This window comes from Neoarius graeffei, chromosome 10 (assembly GCF_027579695.1).
Source record: "Neoarius graeffei isolate fNeoGra1 chromosome 10, fNeoGra1.pri, whole genome shotgun sequence".
NCBI classification, from domain to species: domain Eukaryota; kingdom Metazoa; phylum Chordata; class Actinopteri; order Siluriformes; family Ariidae; genus Neoarius; species Neoarius graeffei.
The window spans coordinates 62,225,813-62,252,845 of NC_083578.1; the positions used below are offsets into that span (position 1 = coordinate 62,225,813).

The 27,033-nt window shown below is 43.0% G+C and overlaps 1 protein-coding gene across 1 annotated transcript in view; it reads left to right on the forward strand.

Annotated features, from left to right (window-relative positions):
- Positions 1-24,489, forward strand: part of gnai3 (guanine nucleotide binding protein (G protein), alpha inhibiting activity polypeptide 3) — a 102,839-nt gene extending 78,350 nt beyond the window's left edge. Inside the window, exons 8-9 of the mRNA XM_060932034.1 lie at positions 20,484-20,696; positions 22,982-24,489. Coding sequence (XP_060788017.1) covers positions 20,484-20,674 — 191 coding nt within the window. The 3' untranslated portion in view covers positions 20,675-20,696; positions 22,982-24,489. The remainder of the gene's footprint in view (positions 1-20,483; positions 20,697-22,981) is intronic.
- The last annotated feature ends 2,544 nt before the right edge of the window (positions 24,490-27,033 follow it).

Here is a 27,033-nt window from a genome sequence, read left to right on the forward strand (position 1 = left end):
CCCCAAATGAGAAGTAAAAGCATGGTATAGTGCACTAAAGGCAAAGAGAATAATTTTTCTTTTTTTCCCCCCTTTAAAACCAATTCCTTATCAGATTTCATGTTTGCAATTTAAAATTGGCTATTGTTATTGGAAACAAGGAGTAATGATGAGTCCTAGAGAAGTCAGTACAAGCAGAACAATGTTAAAGGTTAAGCTAAACCTCATTATTTATAGTATTTTATTAAGGGGGGGAACAAAAATGGCATATATATATATATATATATATATATATATATATATATATATATATATATATATATAAAAAATAAAAAAAATCTATGACCCTCTTTACCTCTTTATACTCATGAATCCCCTTCTCCCCAATCCCAGACTACCACATGCGTTGTCGAAAATGACAAATCAATGCCATTGCTCAGTTTAGCAATAGCAGCTTCATCTCTTAACTCTTGACCCCTTAATGACATGTGTCTACCCCGTGTATATCCCATAATGACGACGTGCGACGCCGGCGTGTACGCCCCACAATGACGACGTGCGACGCCGGCGTGTACGCTCCACAATGACGACGTGCGACGACTCTGAATTTGCCTCTACATACGTATTTTACCCTTTACAGGTATCCCAGGTGAATATTGATAAAATGTATGAATTTTGAAGAGATAATTGAACAATGTTATATAAAGCATCTTTGTAAAGTTGCAGTAATCACTTATTCTACACCATTTGACATTCATGTAAAATGTGAAGATTGGTTTTCACACAGGTATTACTCACTTTTCAGACACTCCCTGTGAGTTGGTGAATGTTGAAACGTATAACTTTGTGATTTTTTTTTTTTTTGTATTCTGTGTCATGCCCTCTTCAGAAACGTATGATGCGTCATGATTGTTTCAACATAATGGAGAAAACTGATATGAACAAAACCTTGTCTTTAGACTTTTTTTCTTGTAAATATGTTCTAAGGATAAACAGTATATACATGGACAAGGGTGGCTGTAGCAACTGCTTTAAGGGGTAGAGTTAAAGGAAATCCCACTTCCTAAAACTCCAGGATACTGAAGAAGTCATGCAGGATTTGTGAAGTCTATTTTAAAGTAATGCCTGAATACACTGCAGCCCCACTATAACGAACTCCTTGTGTGACGTCCAAATAGTTCGTTATACCAGAAAGTTCATAATAATGAAATGGACCCACTTGTCACAACAAACTCATTATATGTGAAATTTTAGGCACAGCCTCCTCATCACTAATTTCTCCTTCTGAGTCACTATGGCAGTTCATTGACTTAAAGGATCACAAACGGAGGCGATTAATTTCTTTGTCTGTTTTGGAAATGATGGAGGTTACTGGTGTATCGTTCTTAACATAGCTGACGGGCATTTAATGTATTCCTTGACCATGTGCTGTTCTCGATAAAATATTGAAAAAAATGAGGACTCTCTCCACAGTGTGTTCAGCCTATCTGCCACAGAGGAAAATGACATGTGATGCTGGTCACATGGTCTCGGGACAAATCATTTTTGAGTTGCAGGGGGGAGTGCTGTTAGTAACATTGATGGAACTTTTGGGGACATTAATAAATTAAGGGGTTTTAAATTATTTAAGAGTGTGTGTTTTGCCCCTTTTCCACCAAAGCAGTTCCAGGGCTGGTTCGGGGCCAGTGCTTAGTTTGGAACCGGGTTTTGTGTTTCCACTGACAAAGAACTGGCTCTGGGGCCAGAAAAACCGGTTCCAGGCTAGCACCAACTCTCTGCTGGGCCAGAGGAAAGAACCGCTTACTTCAGCGGGGGGGCGGAGTTGTTAAAACCAACAACAATAGCAAGACCGCGAAAGATCACCATTTTTAAGCAACGAGAAGCAGCAGCTGTACAAACACGAAGTCATTTATTATTATTGTTGTTGCTGCTTCTGTTTTTGCGCTTCAATATTCGCACTAAGGTTTATGCAAACGTAGCGCCGTAACTGACGTATACAGCGACGTAACTGACGTGGCTCCCCTTAGCACCACGAGCTATGGAAAAGCAAGCTGGCTCGCAAGTTGAGCGAGTTGTGAACCAGCACCAGCCCTGGAACTGATTTGGTGGCAAAGGGGTGTGTGTGTATATATGTATGTATATATATATATGTGTGTGTGTGTGTGTGTGTGTGTGTGTGTGTATAGATAGATAGATAGATAGTGGTAATTTCCTTGTGGGTGGAGCACAGAGGACGGCAGGACAGAGATCAGGTGAAACAAGGCTTTTATTGCCACGCTTTTCAGTTTTAGCAATATGTGTCGGACGCACAGAGACGCACACATCAGCGTCTCGTCCAGGGGAGAACTCCTTCCGCTCTCGCTCTCCCTCCTGATATAGGGCGTGGTCACTGGGAAGACACACAAACAGGTTAATTGCTCTCAGGTGTCATGATTCTGCCACTTACCTTCCCTGACTCCGCCCTCCTGTCACAGACCAGCGCTTGACCACGCCCCCGCTGCCACATACCCCCACCGCCCGACTCAGGCCGGGCGGCTGTCCGGCCTGCAGCCGATCCCCCCCCCCGACGAGAGAGGAAGTCCGCCACGACCATCTGTGCCCCCGGCCTATGGACCACCTTGAAATTAAAGGGTTGGAGCGCCAGATACCAATGGGTGATCCGCGCGTTGGCATCTTTCATGCAGTGGAGCCACTGGAGGGGCGCGTGGTCCGAACAGAGGGTGAAAGGGCGCCCCAGCAGGTAGTACCAGAGGGCGAGAACCGCCCACTTGATGGCCAGACACTCTTTCTCTATGGTGTTGTAGCGCCCCTCACGCACCGACAGCTTCCTGCTGATATACAGGACAGGGCGGTCCTCCCCCTCCACCTCCTGGGACAAAACCGCCCTCTGTCCGACGCATCGGTCTGCAACATGAAGGGGAGAGAAAAGTCAGGGGAGTGTAGAAGTGGCCCCCCACACAGTGCAGCCTTTACCTCTGAGAAAGCCCGCTGGCACTGCTCCGTCCACTGGACCGGACCTGGTGCCCCCTTTTTAGTGAGATCAGTCAGCGGGCTGGTGACGTCCGAATAATTAGGTATAAACCTACGATAATAGCCAGCCAGCCCCAGGAACTGTCTCACCCCCTTTTTGGTCTTGGGCCTCGGGCAGGCCGCAATTGCTGCCGTCTTATTAATTTGGGGACGCACCTGCCCGTTGCCCAAGTGGAAGCCCAGGTACCGTACTTCCACCCGCCCAATCGCGCACTTCTTTGGGTTGGCTGTGAGCCCAGCTCGCCTCAGCGACCTAAGGATGGCCCTCAGATGTTCGAGGTGCCGCTGCCAGTCATTGCTATAGATGATTGTCATCTAAATGCGCTGCCGCATACGTGGCGTGAGGGCGGAGGACTCTGTCCATCAACCGCTGAAACGTCGCGGGCGCCCCAAACAGCCCAAACGGAAGGGTGACGAATTGGTGTAAACCAAACGGTATGGAAAAGGCTGTTTTTTCTCGGGATAGTGGAGTCAAGGGGATCTGCCAATATCCCTTCGTCAAATCCAGTGTCGAATAAAAGCGAGCAGTGCCGAGTCGATCGAGCAACTCAATACGAGGCATTGGGTACGCGTCGAATTTAGACACCGCGTTGACTTTCCTATAGTCCACACAGAACCGGACCGACCCGTCGGCCTTGGGTATAAAGACCACCGGGCTGCTCCAGTCACTGTGGGACTCCTCGACGATGCCCATTTCGAGTATGGTCTGAAGTTCTTCCCGAACCACCTTTTTTTTGTGTTCGGGTAGCCTGTAAGGGCGGCTACGCACTACCACCCCCAGGGGCGTCTCTATGTGGTACTCTATGAGGTTAGTGCGACTGGGCAGGGGCGAGAACACATCCGAAAACTCGGTCTGCAACTGGGCGACCTCCGTGAGTTGGGTCGGGGAGAGGTGGTCTCCACAGGGGACCGGAGAGGTACGTGATGCCAATGTTCCTTTTTGAACCTCCGGCCCCAGCTCCGCCTTCTCCGGAACTACCGACACCAACGCCACGGGGACCTCCTTGTTCCAGCGTTTAAGCAGATTGCGGTGGTAAATCTGTAGCGCCCCAGCCCTGTCCGTTCGCCTCACCTCATAGTCGATGTCCCCGACTCGCCGTGTGACCTCAAAGGGTCCTTGCCACTTGGCGATCAATTTGGAGCTCGACGTGGGCAACGGTACGAGTACCTTATCTCCCAGAGTGAACTCTCTAAGGTGCGTACCCTTGTTGTACAGGCGGGCTTGCCGTTCCTGGGCCTGCCGCAAATTCTCCTGAGTTAGGTGGGTGAGCGTGTGGAGTTTTGCGCGCAGGTCCATAACGTACTGAATTTCGTTCTTACTTTGTGAAGGTCCCTCCTCCCAATTTTCCCGCAGCACGTCCAGGATGCCGCACGGCTTACGCCCATATAATAATTCGAACGGGGAGAACCCCGTGGAGGCTTGGGGGACCTCTCGCACTGAGAACAGCAAGGGTTCGAGCCACTTATCCCAATTACGTGCGTCCTCACTTACGAATTTCTTCATAATATTTTTAAGGGTGCGGTTGAATCGTTCTACTAAACCGTCCGTTTGTGGGTGATACACGCTGGTGCGGATCGGCTTAATCCCCAATAACCCATACAGTTTGCGCAGTGTTCATGACATAAACGTAGTGCCTTGATCAGTCAGAATCTCTTTCGGGATTCCAACTCGGGAGATGACGCGGAAGAGTGCCTCTGCAATACTGCGTGCTGAGATATTGCGCAGAGGCACGGCTTCCGGGTATCGCGTTGCATAGTCCACCAGAACTAATATAAAGCGGTACCCTCGTGCTGACCGATCTAATGGCCTGACGAGATCCATCCCAATTCTCTCAAACGGGGTCTCGATTAACGGTAGAGGGCGCAAAGGCGCTTTTGGAATGGCTGCTGGGTTTACTAACTGGTATTCGCGGCATGCCGTACACCACCTACGGACATCACCGCGAATCCCCGGCCAATAGAATCGGGCCATTATTCGGGCTAGTGTTTTATCCTGCCCCAAGTGTCCAGCCATGGGATTAAAGTGAGCTGCCTGGAATACCAATTCCTGGCGGCTTTTCGGAATTAAAAGCTGCGTGACTCGTTCTTTAGTTTGAGTGTCCTGCGTCACTCGGTATAATCTATCCTTCATAATCACGAAGTAGGGGAAGGACGGGGTGGCATTCGGCTGGAGCGTTTAACTATCGATTACTCTCACTTGGTCAAACGCATGCCGCAGAGTCTCGTCTAGCGACTGCTCTAATGGGAAATCCGCGAGGGATTCCCCAATAGAGAGAGGAGGAGCCGGCGGCTCCTCACTCTGACGCGGAGATGACGTAGACGGCTTTGTGACAGCTGCTCCCGCCAAAGCGACACCGGGACCTCCCCCTGTCAAATGGCAGGACCCACTCTCTACTAGGCGTGTCATTAAACCCCAAAATCCCGGCCAATCAGTCCCCAAAATTAGAGTGGGTAAGGCGAGGATTAACCGCCGCCTTCACTATAAATTTTTCCCCTCTGAAAATAATGTGGACCGACACCAAAGGGTAGCTGTGAACATCCCCGTGCACACACAACACCTTCACCCCTTGTGCTCCCCCCAGTGCCTCGTTTTGAACCAGGCTTTGGCGAATTGAGGTCTGATTACAACCAGAATCCACCAACGCCTGATATGTAGCCCCTTGGATACTCACCGGTATGCGACACGCTCCGGCCCGATCGAGGGCGGCCTCTGGCGCGTCGGGGATCCGAACCACCGCACCCACTTCCATTGCTGTGCACTGCTGTTGAAGGTGGCCTGGCTCCCCGCAGCGCCAGCAAACCGGCCCGGGCTTTCCCTCTGCACCGGTGATCTGGGGCTCACTCACCTGAGGTGGGGGAGAGACAGACACAGAAGGGAGAAACGGGAGGGCACTGCGGGTGCGGCGGGCCGGCTGGGGTGGTGCCGGCCCCCGCCTCCGCGGTGGGGGAATGGGGCGAGGACAGGACACAGGAGGAGAGGGAGAGCGAGAAGAGACGATGCCATCTGCTGTCCTGCCGCCGGGACAGCCGCCAGATGATCCTCCGCCAGCTCGACTGCCTGATCCAGCGACGCTGGGCGGTGGCACTGGACCCACTCCGCGGTTCCGGCTGGTAAGCGGGCAATGAACTGTTCCAGTACCACCTGGTCGACGATTCCCTCGGCGTCGCGATTGTTGGCCCTCAGCCACCGCCAGCAGGCGTCCCGGAGCTGCTGGCCGAACGCGAACGGCCGGCCGACTTCCTCCAGTCGCAGCACGCGGAAGCGCTGGCGCTGTTGCTCCGGTGTGCGCCCCACGCGCTGGAGGACGGCCCGGCGGAGGTCCACGTAGGCCAGCCACGTGTGTGTATGTGTATGTGTATATATATATATATATATATATATTGAAACCAACACTTCGTCAACTTAAAAACAGACTTGGCAAAGACAGTCCATTTAGGAACATCCTGACAAACTTCAAGCTAAATGAAGCATAGGGTGCATATAATGTCAGTGTGATGATGATTTCCATTCATGGGTAAAATATTTTTGAAGGAACGTTAGAATAAATATCAGTGCACATGGAATTGTCCGGTATGTAGGTGCAGAAAAGGAGTTCTTTTTTTAAAATAAAAGCAGGCAGATAATTCCAAAACATGAGGCAAAAACCAGAATAGCAACACATGAGGAAAAGGTGCATGATGGGTGCTGTAGTCCACAGTAGGCTTGTAGTAATCGAGTCCAGGACTCTGACTCGAGTCCGACTCGTGCCCTAATCTTAAAGCATATATGCAGAGCCATAGCCTCACTTTTGTTTATAAATGCCTTGAGACCTCAAGAATGGCACAAGTTTTAAGCCTAGCGGTCTGAGTGAATGACCTTGATGTCCGTAACATCACAGCGGGAAGGCTATCGGTCTCATCGCCATTTCCACTATACTAAAACACAGAGCTGACTGCAACTCCGATCCTCAATTTTGAGCTAATTTATCGCCATGCCATGTAGATGTGTTGCTGGCGGGTGCAGCAACATGACAGAAGGTGGATTTATGTTGCATTCATGGCCCAAGAATGTTCAAACTGCAAAGATTTGGACGTGTTTTGCGAGTAGTTCATTGGCACGTTGGGCGCCTATGAAGTGGTCTCTCCTCTGATCTGCACATTTTACTGAAGACTCGTACGAAACCTCTGATCTGTTGAGGACCGTTGGCTATAAGCCCGTATTGAAAGAGGGTGCAGTACCAACAATTTAAATTTAAAAAAAACTACAAGAAAAGTAAAGCATTTATTTATTTATTTTTAAAAGGAAAGCGTGTTCAGTTGCACCAGTTCTCCCGGAGTGAGCAGAGGGTTGTTGCTAAAACCCGGGATGGAGCAGGATGGGACGTATCGCTCGGGCAGTGACCTCCCTGCAGTTGTTGCTAAAACCAGTGACATCTGGTTCCGTCCCGGGTTTAGTAATTGCCTGAGCCCAGCAGTAATGGCGGAGTACACAGTATGAAGAAAAGTGAATGAGTGGAGCAGCTGTGTTATTTCTAAACTGGATATTGCTGCCGTCTCACCCTTATTTGGAAGAAGTGAATGAATGGAGAACTGAACATACAACTGAAAGTCAGATTGTTTCAAGAACAATCAGCCTTCAAGAAGTGAGAACACAGACGGGTAAGCTCCGAGACTCATTTGGATAAAAGAAAAAAAACAAACAATAACAAACGTTGTTTACCTGCATTTAGATTAAGATATGTAACTTGTATTGTGTGTTTAGGTTACCGGTATGAGATTATTTAATTCGCTTCAGAATGTGATTGTCTCAGTTCATCTGATTATTTCATTAGTCTTAAGTTTTATCAGTGAAAATGCATGCATGTACATGTTGCACAGGTTATAACACCTATCCTGTTTTAATGGTCTATAGCTGTAAAAGGTTTCGGCCTTAAAACCGGTTCCTGCTGTGACGTCACGCACTCAGGGCTGGCTGGCTCAGCGGGGCAGCTCGAATGCCAACTTTGCGGTCGATTTTAACTCAAATATTTTTTAAAATTCCCATTTATGCAGCGTACAAGAGTCAAGAATGGAGATACTATCCACTCAAATTTATTTAAAAATTAAGGCTCTGTGTATCTCCTTTAAGGACTCGTGACTCGACTTGGACTTGAGCACTGATTACTCAGACTTTGACTCTGACTCGTACGATAACTGCACTTGGAATCGTGAACTGGAGATGAGGGGTCTCCCCCCCCCCCCCCCCCCTTTTATTTTTTTGTAACATGCCATAATTTGGCATAAGAGATTTATATCTACATTAATTTTTGTACTAATTTTGTGCAAGAGTGTCACACCTGCGCGCCTTGGCGCATGTATCAGACTCTGCATATGCACCAAGTGGACTCACGTGCGCCATAAATGACTCGCACCTGCACAGGATTAAGGCGCAATCAGTGCGCAGATATAAAAACTGAAAACACACTTTGCGAAGTATTGAGTTGCGTTGCTGACGCATTACTGAGTCTTCTTTCCTTGTTTGGTTTCCTCATTCCTGTTTCTCGTCTTTGATTCTGTCGAGTCTACGATAGCTTGTTTGTGCCTCGCTTGACCTGTTGCCTGTTTCACCGTTTTACGATTTTGCCTGCCATTCTGGATTGTTTACCTGTCTTCGCTTGTATTAATAACCACACCTTCTGCACTTACATCCGTCTCCCAACCATCACTGACAGAATACTTTGCACTCCCTGATAGAGAATGCACATTCACCTGTTCATACGTCATGTTCAGGAACAAACTAACGTTAATGGCGCTAAAACAGCCACCGTCACATGGTGCGGTTGGAGTCTCGGACTCGACTCAAATTATTTTTTTTTTTAATGGCTTGACTTGGACTTGAACACTGGGGACTCAAGATTAGACTCGGACTTGAGGTTTAGTGACTCGACTACAGCACTGTTCCATGGCAGTCGTGTTTGAAGGCTGCTGTGAAACCTGGGAAACAGATTCTATAATTTAGGGTACGTTCCAGCACTCAGAACACTTTTATTTGAATTACAGCAAGAACTACTGTGAAAGCAGCTACCATAGAAATAAAACAAAAACAACTTTATAATACCTTCTGACGAGTCACAATCAAGAATTCAGCAGTGGTGTTGTATAGTGTGTGTGTGGGGGGGGGTATTGATTTATGCCAAAATAAACAGGAGCCATTTTTGAATTCGGAGAAGGATTTCAGAAGGTTTTCTTACGACATGCCTTTGTATTACAATATATTGTCATGTTTTTAATACATTACCTTCTTGGAACTATTAAAGCTCAATTTAAAATTTATATCTAACATTTTTCCCCTGTCCTCCCCTCGGACAGTGATTTAGACTTGGTTGATAGTAACTCCTTAGTAGACGTTCTCCAGTAGGACTGTATTATATGCCAGATAACCACTGCTAGTGCGACGGCTTCCCAATGTGTGCTGCAGATCAAAGTTTCATAAAGTAAGCTGCATTCCAGGTAATAATTTCTGAAATCAAACAGCCACCACTGCCTGTGTCTCCAGCGATCCTATCAGAATTCTCTTTCTTCCACTTTATTGTAATGAACCATTTGAAAACGCTGCTTTTGTGTCAGGACAGAAGAAATGAAGATTTATAGCTTGGTAGATTTAAGAAAACGGAGGCTGGCTATCCACGGTCACGTTTGAACAGTGGGCATCATTAAATAATGCTGGCGCTTTCGCTGTGCTGTGGAAAAATAGCTGTATCTGCGAGTCATCATCCTTCGTCCTAGCATGGAAGTGTAATGTAGCTGGCTTAACCTTTCACTTTGTCTTTGTACACGTCTGAGATTAATTGTAGTTTATCCGTCACAAGTGCATTTTTAAATAAGTTTCACAGACTTGACAGTGTGATCTATTTTAGACAGTGGACCGGACTGAGAAACATTTGCCGATGAGGGCGAACCATGATTTAAAATGTATTTGATTTTGTAATTGTTTCAAATGTTCCATGATTAGTTTAACTCATCAGAGGTGTTGTGGTTGGAATAGTAATTAGAGAAATGCTGAGGGAAGGAAAGCCAAGACAAACTATCACCTAGCTGTTTTATATTCTAAATTTACAAATGACTTTTTTTTTTTTTAAAGCTCATCTGGCCATAAGGTCGCTGAGCTATTGGCGTGGCGTCCATTGTCCACAATTTGGTTAAGTCGTATCTCCTCTGTCAGTTCTCCACGGATTTCCATTCGGATTTGTTTGAAAGAACTCATCACTCCACATGCAACTTGGTCGTTGTTTTGTCAGATTTTTTTGCTGACAAGTTACTAATTAGGCCAAATTAACACATTTTCCAGGTCTCTCACTACAATTTTATCTCCTCTCTCATTTCTCATCCGATTCCAGTTCCGATCAGTGTTTTAGGTCGGTCTTCCCATGAGGAACAAAACTTGCCCTGTGTCCGAAATCACTCCCTACTCACTATAAAGGGCACGGTTTTGCGCTCAGGTTTCTGTCGGTGGGGGGTTTATAGCATCAACGAAGCTGACTTTGTTAGGACTGTTAATGTTATCGTCATGTCTGTTGTTGCCCAAATGAGGATGGGTTCCCTTTTGAGTCTGGTTCTTCTCGAGGTTTCTTCTTGTCGTCTGAGGGAGTTTTTCCTTGCCACCGTCGCCACAGGCTTGCTCATTGGGGATAGATTAGGGATAAAATTAGCTCATGTTTTAAGTCGCTCAAATTCTGTAAAGCTGCTTTGCGACAGTGTTTATTGTTAAAAGCACTATAGAAATAAACTTGACTATATAGTGAGGACGCCATTTTGTAGTGCTGTCTGAAACCTTAGTGAGGATTACTACACCCTATGTAGTGCACTCAACGTATCCCACAATGCATCACAAAAAGTAGCGTACAACCGATGGTCACTAACCAAAGCAATATATCCCATCATGCATTGTGGTCGCGCTGAAAGAAATCAAATTAAAAGCCTCAAATTTGATTTGGTAAAAGGCAGTGGCACAGGGGTGATAGCGTTCCGGTGCCGCGCCGGATTTCCGGCGTACCGTGGCTGGGGGGAAAAAAAAAATCTAGTTCGCCCATTGTCCTGTGTCATTCTGAGATGCGCAGATAGACAGTAAAGGGAATTCGGAATTCCCTTTACTGTCTATCTGCGCATCTCAGAATGACACAGGACAATGGGCGAACTAGATTTTTTTTTTTTTCCCCCAGCCACGGTACGCCGGAAATCCGGCGCGGCACCGGAACGCTATCACCCCTGTGTGGCAAAGAAGAAAGTATTCAGCCTTTTAAAAAAAAAAAAAACTGAAAGACGCAGGTACTTTGTATTGATTAATGTGGGAAATACGCTCAGTATAATATGGATTTATCACAAAAATACATGGATGTATTAATTTTTGAAAACCCACCAGCTGACTGATCTGGCACGTTTTAATTGCGCGACAGTAATGATGTAAATACCAGTGCGACGGATGAGTGTCTGAAAGCGTTTTTCATTTTACCAATGAGCTCACTATGTAGTCCTCTATATAGTAATTCCCAGTACAGGGAGCAGTGAGCAATTTCGGACACAGGGTATGAGGTTTTTTTTGTTTGTTTGTTTGTTTTTTTAAATTAAACCAATATTTTTATTGAATTTGACAAAATATTAACACAGGAATTAATGACAAGTGTCAAATAAGATTAATCATGGTCTGTTTACACACGGGGGGAAACACCACGGTAGCATCACAGTGATTGTTTCTTGATACCCAAGAAAGTCCAGTGTAGGTTTCCACATTTCTTCAAGTTCTCCTGCCTGTCCTCTAGTTATACAAGTCGGGTCTTTCCAGTACAACACGATGCCATCTCCCTCACCCATAGATTTATTGAAGGTACTGCCATCATACTCCTGGCCTGCAGGAGTCTGAAGTCCGTTAACACTGACTGTTTTAAATTAGCAACAAAGTCTTTTGGATATGTGCCTAGTACACACAGTTTTGGCTGGTATGGCACCTGTACTCCAGCAAGCTCCGATACAGTCTGGATAATTGACTTCCAATATTTTTCAATTTAGGACAATCCCATACACAGTGAAACAGGTACCTTTTCCTTCTAAGCGTTTGATGCAGGTGTCTGATACCCCTTTTCCACCAAATCAGTTTCAGGGCTGGTTTGGGGCCGGTGCTGGTTCACAACTCGTTCAACTTGCGAGCCAGCTGAGAACCAGTTTGCTTTTCCATAGTTCGTGGTGCTAAGCAGAGCCACGTCATTGCGTCACTGTATACGTCATTACGTCGCTGTATACGTCAGTTACGGCGCTACGTTTACATAAACCTTGGCGCGAATATCAAAGCAAAAACAACACGGAAGAAGCAGCAGCAACAATAATAATAATGGATGACTTCGCGTTTGTACAGCTGCTGCTTCTCGGCGCTTAAAAATGGCGATCTTTCGCGGTCTTATTGTTGTTGGTCTTAACAACTCCGCCCCCCCCCGCTGATGTAAGCGGTCCTTTCCTCTGGCCCAGCAGAGAGCTGGTGCTAGCCTGGAACCAGTTTTTCTGGCCCCAGAGCCAGTTCTTTGTCAGTGGAAACAGAAAACCCGGTTCCAAACTAAGCACTGTCCCTGAACCAGCCCTGGAACTGCTTTGGTGGAAAAGGGGCATGAGACCTCAGGGGACCAGCGGTTCAGCTTGACCGGGGTAATATAAGTTCTCATCAGCCATTTGTATTGTAGCAACTTCATTCTTGTATTAACTGATCTTGTTTTTGAGCTTTAAGATGAGCTTTTTTCCCCCAGTCGGCTTCTTGTATGTCCTGCTGAACATCCAGTCTCCATGCCTCTGGTCTGTTAAAGTGCCATTCCACCATTGGATGTATTCTTTGGCATAAAATACAATATATTTTATGACAACATGACTAGACAGAGAAATCTTTTAGCTTCAAAATGATATATCAAACATAATTTTTTGACAACGACAAGTATATTAATTTTGCGACCAAAGTCACCTACCCTTTTAATTTCCGCGTGGTATTGAAACGTGATGTCATCGGCAGGTTCCCCTTCTTGTGTACCACGTCACGTGTGACATGGCACAGATTATCAGCAATGGCGGATAGAACGCGATTTCCACTTGTCGATTGCTGTGCCGATATTCACCATCGACCGTCTCCTTTGGGCATCACTTGCTATTTTCCTTCGCTTCTTTTCTGAAGCTGACAATTGCATTCTATCCGCCATTGCTGATAATCTGTGCCACGTCACATGTGACGTAGTACACAAGAAGGGGAACCTGCCGATGACATCACGTTTCACTACCGCGCGGAAATTAAAAGGGTAGGTGACTTTGGTCGCAAAATTAATATACTTGTCGTTGTCAAATTGTTTGATACATCATTTTGAAGCTAAAAGATTTCTCTGTCTAGTCATGTTGTCATAAAATATATTGTATTTTATGCCAAAAAAATACATCCAATGGTGGAATGGCACTTTAAGAGTCGATTATTTATCGTATGTTATCAAATCTGTGTAAAATAAAGAGATCTGACTTCTCCCCTTTAAATTTAGAAGTGTAAGATTTTCAATATGTGGTGATGGAGGTTCAAATATTATATGCGTATGTTTTGATAATATAAAATGTTTTTAATTGCAAGTTTTTCGGTATATGGTATGTCTGAGATAACTGATCAAATGTAAGAAAGTTTCCATTCACATAAAGGTCCTCAGTTTTCTGCAGACCTTTATCAGCCCAGATTTTGAAACCCCCATCTGCTCTTCCTGCCCTGAAGGGCATGTTTTTTTGTTTTTTTTTTTTAATTTTTTTTTTTCCCTCTCTGTGCTCTCGCGGAAGGCGGTCGCATTTCTCTGTCTCTCCTTCCCTTATCTCTCCTGCTTCTCTGTCTCGTCTGTCTATTGTCTATACTTTTGAGAGACTCTCTCCGCACTGCTCTCCAAACTAAAAATCATGGAATTGATAAACTGGTCTCTCCATGCAATTGACACAATGACGAGAAGCCTGGGTTCGGGGGAACCGGCCTGCCCTGCCAAAACGTTCGCAGCTGGCTACACGATGGACACATGGGAGAGGTGGCGGATCGTGTGCCTGGCGGTTCTTTCTGTGGAGGACATTGAAGACATCTACCTATTTGGAACCATGATTACAGGACTTTTGCTGATTGGATTAAGCATTGCCCTGGTGTATCGAGGAAATGAGAAAACGGTGACAGCTGTCCAAAGCCCCATAAAGCTGCCTGACATGATTGAAGCGGTGGGCAGAGCTGTCTGCACTCAGACTGTGGCTATTAGAACTTGAACCGCAACATGGATAACATCATGGAGAAGCTTTTGCCTTTGCAAAGGAAAATAGATCGATTCGGAGACCAGAATGGACAGACAGAGTAGTCGTGTAAAAGAATGCTCTACTTGCCCCAAGACCAAACAATCCCAATCTTATCTGCTTTCGGCTCCCTCAGACAGCACTGGCCTTGGCCAAGGCTGTTGCTGGAACAACAACTCCCCCTGAAGATCACTGCAGTGAGACGCTCTTGCACTCCTTCCCCCACTTCCCACGGTCGCTGCTTTTTATCCCCAGTGTGACAAGCTGAGGGAGCGCCTGTCATGGCTGCAGACCGGACTGCTTGTTTGCGCTGGGTTACCTATACCTCTGCCCCTCCCATGATCCCCCCCCCCCCCCCCCCCCCCCCCCCCGAGTCCCAAGTCTTCATGTTGTAAAGTGTACTGTTATTTTGTGCTTATGTGCTGAGGGTTTTTTTTTTTAAATGTTCCCACACTGTACTCCCCACAGGAGCATAGTGTGGGGGGTTGCTTTTTTCTCCTCCCCTCCCCTCATGTTACTCTGTATTTTTCATCCCTATCTTCCTGTCCTGTCTACTCCCCCTGTGTCAATTGTATGTATGTGTACATGTACGGACGGGTTGATGGCCAATTTCGCTGGTACTTGTGACTAGTGACAATAAAGGGTTCGTTTGTTCATTCATTCATGTTACCCCATATGGGGGGGGGGGGGGGAAACGAGAGATGAGGGGTATCTTTAATATGCTGATGTGCTTTATACCAGACGTCGATAGCATTTTTGAGGAACGGGTTCACTGTGGTTCTCCAAGTTTCTTGGATCTGCAGAGTATAGATATAATTTTATTGGAAGGTTTGGTCCTGATGTCTGCTCAGTATGCACCCAGGCTGGAGGAGCCTCTATTGAGAAATAAAACATTGCAGAATGCAGCTGAGCGGACCAGTAGCACCATTTTAGGTTTGGAAGCCGTAGCCCTCCCCTTTTATAAGGCAGGTAAAGTAGCCCAAGTCTCAATCTAGATTTATTATTATTCCAAATGAGCTTACTGAAAATACTGTTAAGGTTTTCAGAAAATGGTTTTGGTAGTTGAAGAGGGAGTGACTGAAAGAGGTGTAGGAATTTAAGTACTGTATTCATTTCGATCATATTTATACGGCAGGTCATTGATATGGGCATCGTCGTCCATTGGTCCAGTGTCTCCTGTACTTCATTAATTAATGGGTCATAGTTTGCTGGGACAGTTGTTTTAATTTCAGGGATAATTGTGACACCAAGGTAAGTAAATCCTTCCTTTGCATTAGTAAAAGGGGTTTTTATAACTGGTTTCAGTCTTTCTTCTTTGTTCAAAATTAGTATTGATTTTGAGGTTTTTGTTTTTCCCATGAATTGTATTGAGGACTCTTCTAATATTACGAAATCCTTGGCATTTTTCCCAAAATCATTCTGATTGTTATGGACTAGATGTGGGATATAAGGATCTAATCTCCTTGCTTAAGGTAGTATCTCACTGGGCTGCGACAAATTGCGAACGTCATTCGCGAGAGAGTTTCAAAAGTGTCTTGAAACATTCGCGGGGCTTCTCTATTTCCTCGCATGAGTTGCAAAGTGTCTCTCCTTCGTTGCTGAAATTTTGAACATGTTCAAAAAATTAGTGTAACACAATTTCTCTCAAAATAGCTGCAAATGCGTCGCTGGTGTCGCAAAGCCATTGCAAACCCTTCTCAAGTCAGTTTCCATGAGGCTTCCTTTACTTCCTTGCCTGCTGAGGGAAAGCCGGCCTGTGACTAGTTGGAGACACAATTGCGGTAAAATATGCGACTATCAATTCCGTGTGATTCCAAGTGAAAATTGTCGCTAATTCGCATATTTTATCGCAATTGTTGTCTCCACCTTGTCGCAGCCCAGTGAGATACTGGCTTCAGGCTTTAGAGTAATTTTGTGTCTGAGCCCAACAGGCTTACTGGTCTTGAATGAGGAGCATTCTGTAGAAGGCTTGCCTGGTTGCAAGATGAGCGTCATCATTGCCAACCTTAAAGAAAGGGGGGACAGTTCCATTTCGATAAGATTCATCATACATATTTAAGAGTGGAACAAGTAATTTTTCTTGAAATGTTTCATAAAATTCAGTCGGTAGGCTTGTCAGGTCCTGGCGTTTTACCACCGTTAATATTTTGTATGGCCAGTGATATCTCTTCAGCTATTAAACCACCATCCAGTTTTTTTTTTTTTTTTGTATCTTCCGTCACCGTCTGGAATTGAAGCCGATTAAGAAATGCATCTCGTTCTCCTGCAGCTTGGGGGCATTCTGATTTATATAAACGCTCATAAAATTTTTGAAAAATGTTAATTTCCATTGGTGCTACTGTTAGATTTCCCAAAGGAGTTATTACACTGTTAATTGCTCCATCTGACTGCATTTTTTTAAAATTCACCATGCCGAAAGTTTTCCAGCCTTTTCTCCCTGATCATAGTAAGATCGTTTCACCCACAATAAACTTTTTGCAGCATTATCAACAAATAATTTATTAGCTCTCAAAAGTAGTAGATTTTTGTTACATTGTCCCTTTCATTTAGCTTGGTCTCTAATTTGTTTTTCCAGAGTTTCCCTTTTTGTTTTTCCTTGTTTGGCCTTGGAGGCTGTGTAACTTATTTCTCCCCTAATATATGCTTTGAATGCTTCCCATCTCACGCTAGCACTAGTTTAATCTGTATTAAACTCAATTATCTTGGTTCCCACAAATTTTTACAAAGTCTGGGTTTTGTAGCCATCTCACCTGGAATCACCAGTTACGGTGATTTTATGTACAAGTTTTTCTATAAAAATATTTTGATGAAACAGTCGCGTGGTCCCTATGCTATCATACCAGCAATTTCTAATCTTTGACTGTAGTTCTCTTGACACAAGAAAATAATCAATGCAAGACTGAGATCTGGATGTATTCGAGTGACGAGTATTCTATTTTACCAGGGTTCCTTTCTCTCCATATTTCAACCAGATTTAAAGCTACCAGATCTTGTTTTAAGTTTTCTAGTATGTGCCTTAGAAGTGTCACATCCTGTAGAACGATCCATTGCTGGGTTTAAAGTACAAATCAAGTCCCCTCCAATGATGTAAAAGCCCTGTAGAGTGGACATGGTAAGAAAAAAAATCTTCAAAAATTTAGGCTTATCCTCATTGGGGCCGTAAATACTCACCAAGTTTAACTTGAGGGAAAGAAATTTACCCTGAGTAATTCTATATCTTCCAGCTGGGTCTTGGATTGTTTTCATAGTTTGGAATGGTATTGTTCTGTGAATCAGAATAAGCACACCTCTTGCATGATTATTGCATGATGCATATATAACTTGGCCAGGCCATCTGTTCCTTACTAGCCTGATATCCGAGACCGTCGGATGTGCTTCTTGCAGAAAAATAATTTTTGATTTCAGTTGCTTAATCCTATTCATAACCTGTTTCAGTTTGGTTAACTGCCTTAGTCTGCTGACATTCCAGCTCGTAACTTTTATATCACAGATATTCTGGATGTTTGTTTGTTCCATAATATATGTCCGTTATACAAGAAATAGTAGAAAGTAATGTACTGCTGTGTGCACGACTTACACAAAGAAAAACTTGCATTTATACATGAACATTTGAACACCTGAATCCCCCCTCCCTTATTCAGTATAAAAATAAAAAATAAATTAAGGGGCTTGCACTGATCCACTGTAAGGAGGAGCAGCTAAACTGTGTGAACCCAACTCAACAGGCAGCCAGTGGTGCCCACCAACCTCACACCTTTATAATTTAAAGCATTACCAATTCAACCCATATTGCATAAGGATGAAAATAAAAGTAGCCACCAAACTGTATTCTGATATCGTCTGTTATGAACGTTCATTCCGATCCACAGTGTCTCATCTTAATGGAATTAAAGTTTCAACAGAAAGCAGTGCTGTGAGGAATAAAGGATAAGCCCAGAAGCCTAAACTATTTGGCAGCAGATGCGACCTCATTACTGTACTGTACCTACTTAAAAAAAAAATGGCTTTAGTGTCCTTTCTAACGATGCAAACAAAAAAGGAAAAAAATGTCTTCTGAGATTCAAAAAGTGTAGATTTATATATTGGGTAATTTTCATAACGGTTAAGTGATTTTCATCACACTCTTGCTCGGACCACTCAGGTGTGTCCACTGATGGAAATCCTCTGCTTCTTTGGGTGATGAAAGCAGGTGTATTTTCCCGTTGTGGAGGACCCTCGTTTTGCAAGGATTATATTGAAATCCACGGAAGGTTCCCTTTTCAATGGACACTCTTCTGATCGCGTTAAATTCAAACCGTTGCCGCATAGTTTCAGCTGAGAAATCTTGTGTGAAGAGCTTGTTCCCCTCTCATATCTGATGTCGTGCAGTTTCGTGGAGCAGAAGACAAACTCCTGATTTTGAAACTTCAGGAACCTAATGAGAACCGCTCTATTCTGGTTCTGCTTTGGTGGTGCTAGAATTCGGCGGACTCTGTCCAGGATGAAAGATCTGTTAGCGGTCAGTTCCAGCCAGCATGGTGGTATGTCCTGTATGAACTCCAGCAATGGTCTGCTGCCTTTGGCACCCTCCCAGAGGCCGAACAGCCTCAAGTTCTTTCTACAACTTCCGTTTTCCAGATCTTCAGTCTTGGATTCCAGATAAGCAATTCATTTCATGGCATTGGAGAGTTCAGTCTTGTTCTTTTCCAGTTACTCCTCTACTGACATTACTTGGTTTCCATCTGTGTGGTATTGGCAGCAACATTTTGCTTCACATCAGTCATCTTGTTTTCCAGGGCGGTGACCAAGCTTACCCAGGCGGTCATCTATGCTGTCCAACTTGGACCCAAATCCTGCAAACTTTGAACGAAATGACTTCAGTTCAGTTAGCACCGCCATTAGCTCTGTCATGTTGCTCGTAGCTTCCACATCCTCTTCAGTCGATGAGGTACTGATTTTTGGTTTTTGAGGACCGCGTTTTCAGGTGAAAATATCACAATCTTTGATTGCAGATGTTTTTGACAATTTCAGTTTGATTGGCGTGTTCAGTTTAGGGTTTTTAATTGTTTTGTGCAAGGTTGTATGGAGCCTCCACTTTATGCAGCCATCCTGGTTCGTGGTTCCATAGCGCCCCCAACTTGGTCATTTGTTTATTGATTTTCCTGTTGTAAACACTTTTTTGTTGTTGTTTACAACTTTTCTTATTTTCGGTTAAATCGTGTCTCCTCCCTCAGTTCTTAATGGATTTCAATTCTGGTTTGTTTTGAAAGAACTAGACTTTCTGCACAAAACTTCGTCATTATTGTCAATTTTTTGCTAATGAACTGCTGATTAGGTCAACTTTTTTTTTTTTAAATATTTTTTGGGCTTTTTTCACCTTTATTGGATAGGACAGTATAGAGACAGGAAATGAGCGGGAGAGAGAGACGAGGAGGGATCGGGAAATGACCTCTGGTCGGAATCGAACCTGGGTCCCCGGATTCATGGTATGGCGCCTTATCCACCTGAGCCACGACGCCCCCATTAGGTCAACTTTTACGAATTTTGGGATTTCTCATCAGAATTGTATCTTCTCTTGCAGTTCAGTCGATTTCAGTTCTGATCGATGTTTTGGGTAGATCTTCCATCGGGGAACAAAACTGTCGTCTTGTTGACTTTCTTGTTGTAAACACTTTTTTTTTTTTCCATTTAAATTGCATCTCTTCCCTCAGTCCTGAATGGATTTCAGTTCTGATTGTTTTATTTGAAAGAACTAGACTTCCTGCACAAAACTTAGTCATTGCCTTGTCAAGTGTTTTTTTTTTTTTTTTTTTTTTTTTTTTTTGCACTAACAAATTATTAACTAGGTCAACTTACATTTTTCTTCTGACTGGAATTGTATCTCCCCTCATTTATCATGTGAATTCAGTTCTGCCTGATGTTTTGGGTTGAGCTTCCCTTGGGGAACAAAATGTCGTCCTTTTGTTGATTGTCCTGTTGTAAACAGTTTGTCGTGAAAGTTGGTCCTCTCTCACATTTGTCACATTTCAGTTCTGGTTGTTTTGATGGCAGGCCAGATGAGTAACTACGTCCTTGATGTTCTGCTTTTGCTCCATTTCTTCTTTTGTAATTATAGTCTCTACAAATATTCCCTGTCACTACCCATTTGCATCATGATGTATTGTCTGTCTCACGGTGACACTGACTGTGAACTCTTGGGTATCTTTGTTCAGGTTCTAACACGTATGAAGAGGCTGCAGCTTACATCCAGTGCCAGTTTGAGGATTTAAACAGGCGAAAAGACACCAAGGAGATATACACTCACTTTACCTGCGCCACCGACACCAAGAACGTGCAGTTTGTCTTTGATGCAGTCACTGACGTCATCATCAAGAACAGCCTGATCGAGTGTGGGCTCTACTGAAGCAGCATGATTGTTTGCCAAGGTAAGCTCAACAGTTAGCTTCAAGGGGTATGGTTACTCCTTTAATTTTTTAAAGTGAATGTAATGCCCCTAACCCCCCCCACCCCCCACCCCACCTTGTACAAAGCAGCAATCATTGTTGATTGACCATGCGTTTTCGAACCATAGCTGATCCAAAAGGCCATAAATTGATGGAAAATCAATAAACTCAGCCGATTTTCACGGAATCTGTCGAGACTGAACCGGAAGATCCCGAAGGGGTGCGTGACGTCACGCGTGTAACAATCCAGGTATCGATTTCGTTCATGTGCGCAGCAGTGGTTAGACCACCCTCGATATGGAATCACGTTTTGGAGAGAATTCTGATAGTGATTGGGATTCTTGTATGTCGGATGAAGGGGCGGAAGATTATCAAGGATATTCTGGAGTAAATGGTTCTCTTTTTGAGCCCCCAAGACGAGAAACTCAGTTCATGACAGTCCCACTCAGCGCCGATAGCGCATCACTATCCAGAGAGAATTGGAAATGCAGACCGGTTCGTAGATTTTTATTCTAAGCCAGCCACTGCAAAATATAGGGAAAATATTAACATGTACCTCAATAAATGCAGAAATATCATCTTTAAAACATACACTTATTCAGTGTAATTGTTGAAAAAAAAAATATGAAGTGGGCGATAATGGGGTCGTTCTGGTGGTGAACACTTGATGAATCAGATTTATTATTAGTAGGTGACCTGAAATCACCTACTGTCGCTTTAGATTAGTGTAATTTCATGGAAATTCATGAACTGAATGTCCTGTTGTATATGGATTTGAACATTCAAACACAACACAGCACTTTCCCATCGTTATTTTTGTAAGATTCCATCAACAATATTCAGTTTCAGCGAGTAAACAAGCACGGAGTCAGATGAACCGGAATGACCCAGATAACCGGGGTTCCACGTGTGACGTCATGAGAGATTTGCCCTGAGGCAAGGCTGCCTTTTTCCGGGATCCAGAAGCCGCGATTTATTGATAGTTTTGTGCTTGATGATAAAATAACAGATCATTATTATTTTCCCCCCTGCTTTATTAATTCATTCTGGTCATTGCTAATGAGATTCATTTTAAAGCATTACAATAAGGCATTACATACACTTTAATGTGCGTTATAAGCCAAAAAATGCACCCAGAGTTATTTAGATTCATCTTCAATAATAGTGAAATATTTATTTACTTCTGCAATTTAAATGAAGTGTGAAAGTCGGGATGTAAATGTTGAAAAAAGTGGGGGGAGTAAAACCTGTTTGGGAATCTCTGCTGAGTATTCTCAAGTCAACTCCAGAATTACTGCTTATTTTATTAAACTGCCCTTTTTTCATTTAAAAATATCCTTATTGGAACTTTTTTTAAAAAAAAAATCTCTTAAATGTCAATTATTGGCATCTCTGAATATTCAAAAGCTCTACAAAGTGGCATCATTATAAATGCTGCTTTCATGAACTTTGCAGTTGCACTTCTGTTAAAATTAGTGATACTGGAAATATTTCAATATTAGTCATAATGGATGCTGTGCAAAAAAATTGTACTACCTAAAGCTTTTGTTCTCTAGTTGACTAATTGGAAGCGGTTTAGATAAGATTCAACTTGGTCACTGCGCAGAGTACAAGTACAAAGCCAATGAAATGCAGTTAGCATTGAACCAGAATGCAAAACATGGTCACGTGCAGTATACACGGCTAGCTCTTTTATTTATTAAAAAAAAACAGCTTGCAGTCCGTGAAGTAAATATACAGGGAGCTGTTTTGTACTAATGTCGTGTGTATCCTCAGAGTCCTTGCCCACTTGACTTCATGCTTCTTGTTTTTGACCTCAAAATAGAGGTGTGCCCGAGACTGGCTTTAAATCCCACTCCTGCCCACCCCAAAGCAATTATGACCAATCCTGCCAAGAGCAAATTTCTCTTTGCGAGAACAAAATCCACTTTCTCACATCAGCATGAGCAAAATTGCTTGCTTTTGTGATGTTTTTTTTTTTTTTTTTTGGATGCGCACATCTAGCTCAAGATTTTTCCTGCACCACTTTCAACATTAAATGAAGCTGCACTACACGATGCACTGTTACACTGGTAAAGAACATGTAGATTTAACACCATGTACTTGATTGTAGTACATGAATATCCTGTATGATCAGCTACACTGCCCATAGTTTCAGTCTAGCTCTTTCAGCCCTGTAGAGACGACACAACTCTACAGGGATATGGTGATCATCACAAAGTTTAAATGACTCTCTCTTCTGTCCTCATTTCTGTCACTCAATGTAGTGGGACTAACGAGCAATGCCTCATGGGATGGATCTCATTGTCGCTGCCTGTAGTGGACTTCAGTCAGTGGGGGAAAAATGACCAGACACACAGTGCTGCTACCGAACTGCACGTATACCGTACATCTTACTGTGCATTTGGGGGTGGGGGGGGACTCTTCTTCATTGGCCATATTATCATCTGTCTCTTTTGTTTTCGGTCCATGTTGAAATTGGTTGCTAATTCTTTTGGCTGTTACAATAAGTAAAGTAGTTCTATGCACACACCAGAATCCTAAAAGGTTGAGATGCATCTTGCCAAAAGAGGAATTTCTGACCTTCATCCGCTACATAACTGTGATTTCTTCAGCAAGCAGAATTTTTCAAGTGTCCTCTCGTTAGGTTTCTAGGTAAGTTATTGATAATCTGATTCTTTTGAGTTCTTTATTTTAGTTGCACATTTCAGTGGAAACAAGACAAACGAAGGTGTTCACGTTAGTAGAGCATTTTCAGTCAACAAGCCTGTAGCTGTTTAGTTTCCAAGTCAGAGGTATGAGACAGATGATCGTTGCTTTATTTAAAAAAAAAAAGTAAATAGTAGCTAAATACTTGTTTATTTCTTTTATCCTTCTCAATTTATTTTTAAGTGTGGACCACTACGTAACACTTTTTTGGTTCTTTACACTTGTGTATGAATGATTGTTGATTTTAATAAATTCATGACTGCATGCTAATGGAACTAATGAGTGGGTCAAGAACACTTTTGTAATAAATGTAGAAATTGTGACTTTTGTGCATGGAGGCTGAATTTACATTCACTGCTTGAAATTTTGAAGGTTTTGTTGCTGGGATTTAAAAAAAAAAAGTAGATGGGCTTTTACCTTTATGGCAGGTGTACTTAGTGTGTAAATATACATGTTTATTTTTACATAATTCTTTAACTTTTTTTTTTTTTTAATTAAATGCTCATTTTCAAAAATAACCTAGAGAGTCTGGAACTGCAATGCTGATCTGTGCTTTTAATAGTGACAGACAGTTTGTCAGGTTGATCTGCTTTAGGTCACACATTTCTACTCTTTATTTACGTATTTAAAACATTCGGAAGTATTGAACTTTTAAAATAGTTTTAACTGTTAGCCGACAACTAAAGTCTATAATTTTAGTGTAGCTCAGACTGTAGTGTATAATTCTTGTTAAGATCTTAAGGGCTGTTGGATGTACTGTGTTAATCCTGTGGATTTCTGTTTTATAAAACAAACCGACATCATGGACTGCTTTGTAATTTGTCCTGGTTTAATTGTCGAACATGTTTCCCAGTTAAGCTTGACTTTTAATTGCTATAACAGTGTTATGCAGTCCTATAAAATTATCCATTCCCAGTAATGTCTCATTTTTACAGGTCTGTTTATGCCTCTTCTTGTATAACTTTTTTTTTTTTTTTAATTTCCTGCTTGAAAAGTTTTTTAAAAATCCTTTGTCTTTTTTCTGTACTGAGTCACTAATATCTATTAAAGCACACACAAATGAAATCATTAACCTGCCTTGTGGATATTATTATAATGGAGAGTGATATGCCTGGTTGATGGAAGTACATTATATATTATTTACCAGATTGGAGGTCCGTATCGTGAAATACCATGACCGAGGTCTTGAAAATACTGAGCGAGGCCCTCTGGGCCGAGGTCCGTATTTTCAAGACCGAGGTCATGGTATTTCACGATACGGACTGACCTTAAGCTGGTAAATATATATTTATTTTTTTCTTTACCAAATTCTAACAGAAAATGAGAGTGCCTGAAAGGGAAAACCATATTTAGAACAAACCTGCTACAAGCTCGTTTTTGGCTTTCTCCTGAAATTTTTTTTTTTTTTAATTTCATCTTCATCAGGGTTGTAAAACTCGCTTTTGCTGTGAACACTGTCGTTATTGCTATCCATGCTGTAAAATTAATGCTATTATACTGAGAGGCGAAAATAAATGTTGGCAAAAAACTATTGCTATGTTTTTTGTGAACGAGCGAGTCGCCAAAGGTCTGTAACCGGGGTCCAGATCGTAGGATTCCGGACTGCTTGTGAGCCAATCGGAGCGCACGATTTGATGGAAACCGGACCGCGAAAAAAATAAATGAAATTTCTGGACACTCTTTGTTCATTGTGGAAAATTCTCTCAAGTAGCAACTGGTTTAAAATAAATACTAATTCTACAGATTATATTGGAATAATTAGTATTTGAAACAATATTGTAATAAATTCAAAGTGTTTTAAAGGTTACACTAATGTTTTATGTTCAATACACTCTCCTACCTTGGGAGAAGTGCCTGCCCCCACCCCTCGTTATTAAACACATTGGTGGTTAATTAAAGCTAGTCGTTCAGTCCCATTATTCTGTATTTATTAAAATGACACCAAAAGCCAGTGGAGTTGATGCACATGTTTTATTTCATTTTCCTACATTTTTAGTCCAAACCATCTTCACAGAATAATCAGATTCCAGACCACTAGAGTATCTTGGTATTCATTTTCATATTTAGACATTTGGTTATTTCTTTAAACATGATGATAGAATTTCTCTGAAACAAAGTTGCTTACCTACTCTTATTTACAAATTAACCCTCTACTATATTTTATACTGGAGGGAAAATGGGTTCATGCGACGTACAGCATGCTGATCCCATTGAAAATGAACTTTTCCGACAACGTCTTCAACACTGTACATCAAACAAATGAATTATATTCCTAATTAAAGTGTCATGGGTGTCTAAGATATATTAGCCTTTTAATACAATTCTATATCAAACAGAAAAGCATCTATTCTCAGTCTGTACCAGCAGCTTCAACCTGAAAACGACATGCTTCCTTTTCAAATGCCACTCAGAAGTTTGAACTCGACAGATTTATGTTCAGCTCTATAGTGGAAAGCTTGGAGTCTTGACTGATGGATGGAGCCTTGCGTGTCCAGTATGTTGACTGATTATGAAGGGCATCTGACCACTCATTACGTCTTGCAATAGTGATTTCCATCGTGCCATCTCTGTGTCTTCAGAATCATTTATGGGGGATTGGGCAAGAGTTCTAGACAGAACAGAAGTTTATAATGTTCAATATTTGTTATTCCAGGAAATCGAGTCGTACATGAGCTGATAGCCGACGAGGTGCGTACCGCTGAGTTGGCTGTAAGCCGTGTACGACAAGATTGAGTGGAAGAATTTATTTAATTATACAGTAGACCCCTGTTCAGTATTCGCGAATTCACATATTCGCGGGATTTTATATAGAACATATCTCCTATACATTCGCGGAAATCTCAGCGATTCGTGGTCATTTGCGGCGAACATATCGAACGTTTACGCACTGCTACATTCTCGGTGCCGAATGCTCGCTCGCTATTGGCTGAAGTTTGAATGGCGGGCTGCTGCTCATTGGCTGATACGAATGAGCGCATTGTACAGTACAGTCTCGCAGTTCCCGTAGTTCAGACTTGTTCACGTGTTGTGTTTTCTTGGTATTTTTGAATAATTTTTACACCCTACAATGGCTCCTAAACGCTCTGCATCTTCTAAGGCTCCTGCCAAGGAACCTAAGCACCAGAAGAAGGTAATGACGCTGCAGGAGAAGGTAGGACTTCTTGATATGCTAAAGGAAGGGAAGAGTTTTGTGGCAGTGGCTTGTCACTACGGCATCAACGAGAGTACCGTGCGCTACATAAAGAGCAGTTTGGGGGGGGGTTTACAAGTATTCGCGATTTTGGCTTATTCGCGGCCATGTTCGGTCCCTAACCCCCGCGAATACTGAGGGCTTACTGTATTCACATTCACTGGATTTTGAGAAACAGCATTATTTTTTGTAAATTTGAGTAAACAACCTGGCAGAGTGATGGTAGCAATTTGTGAAAAATGCTATAATTCTTGGGGTGGGGGAAAGATGTTCTTACCATCAAATACTTTTATTCCTTTTTTTTTTGGAGGGGGTTTTTGTTTTCGAGCAGTTTTTATTTCAGCCTCAGTTGGTTCAGCAACACGCTGCCATTTTGTTTTTTTCTACCCACCGTATATCAGCTGATAGCCTAGTAGTAGA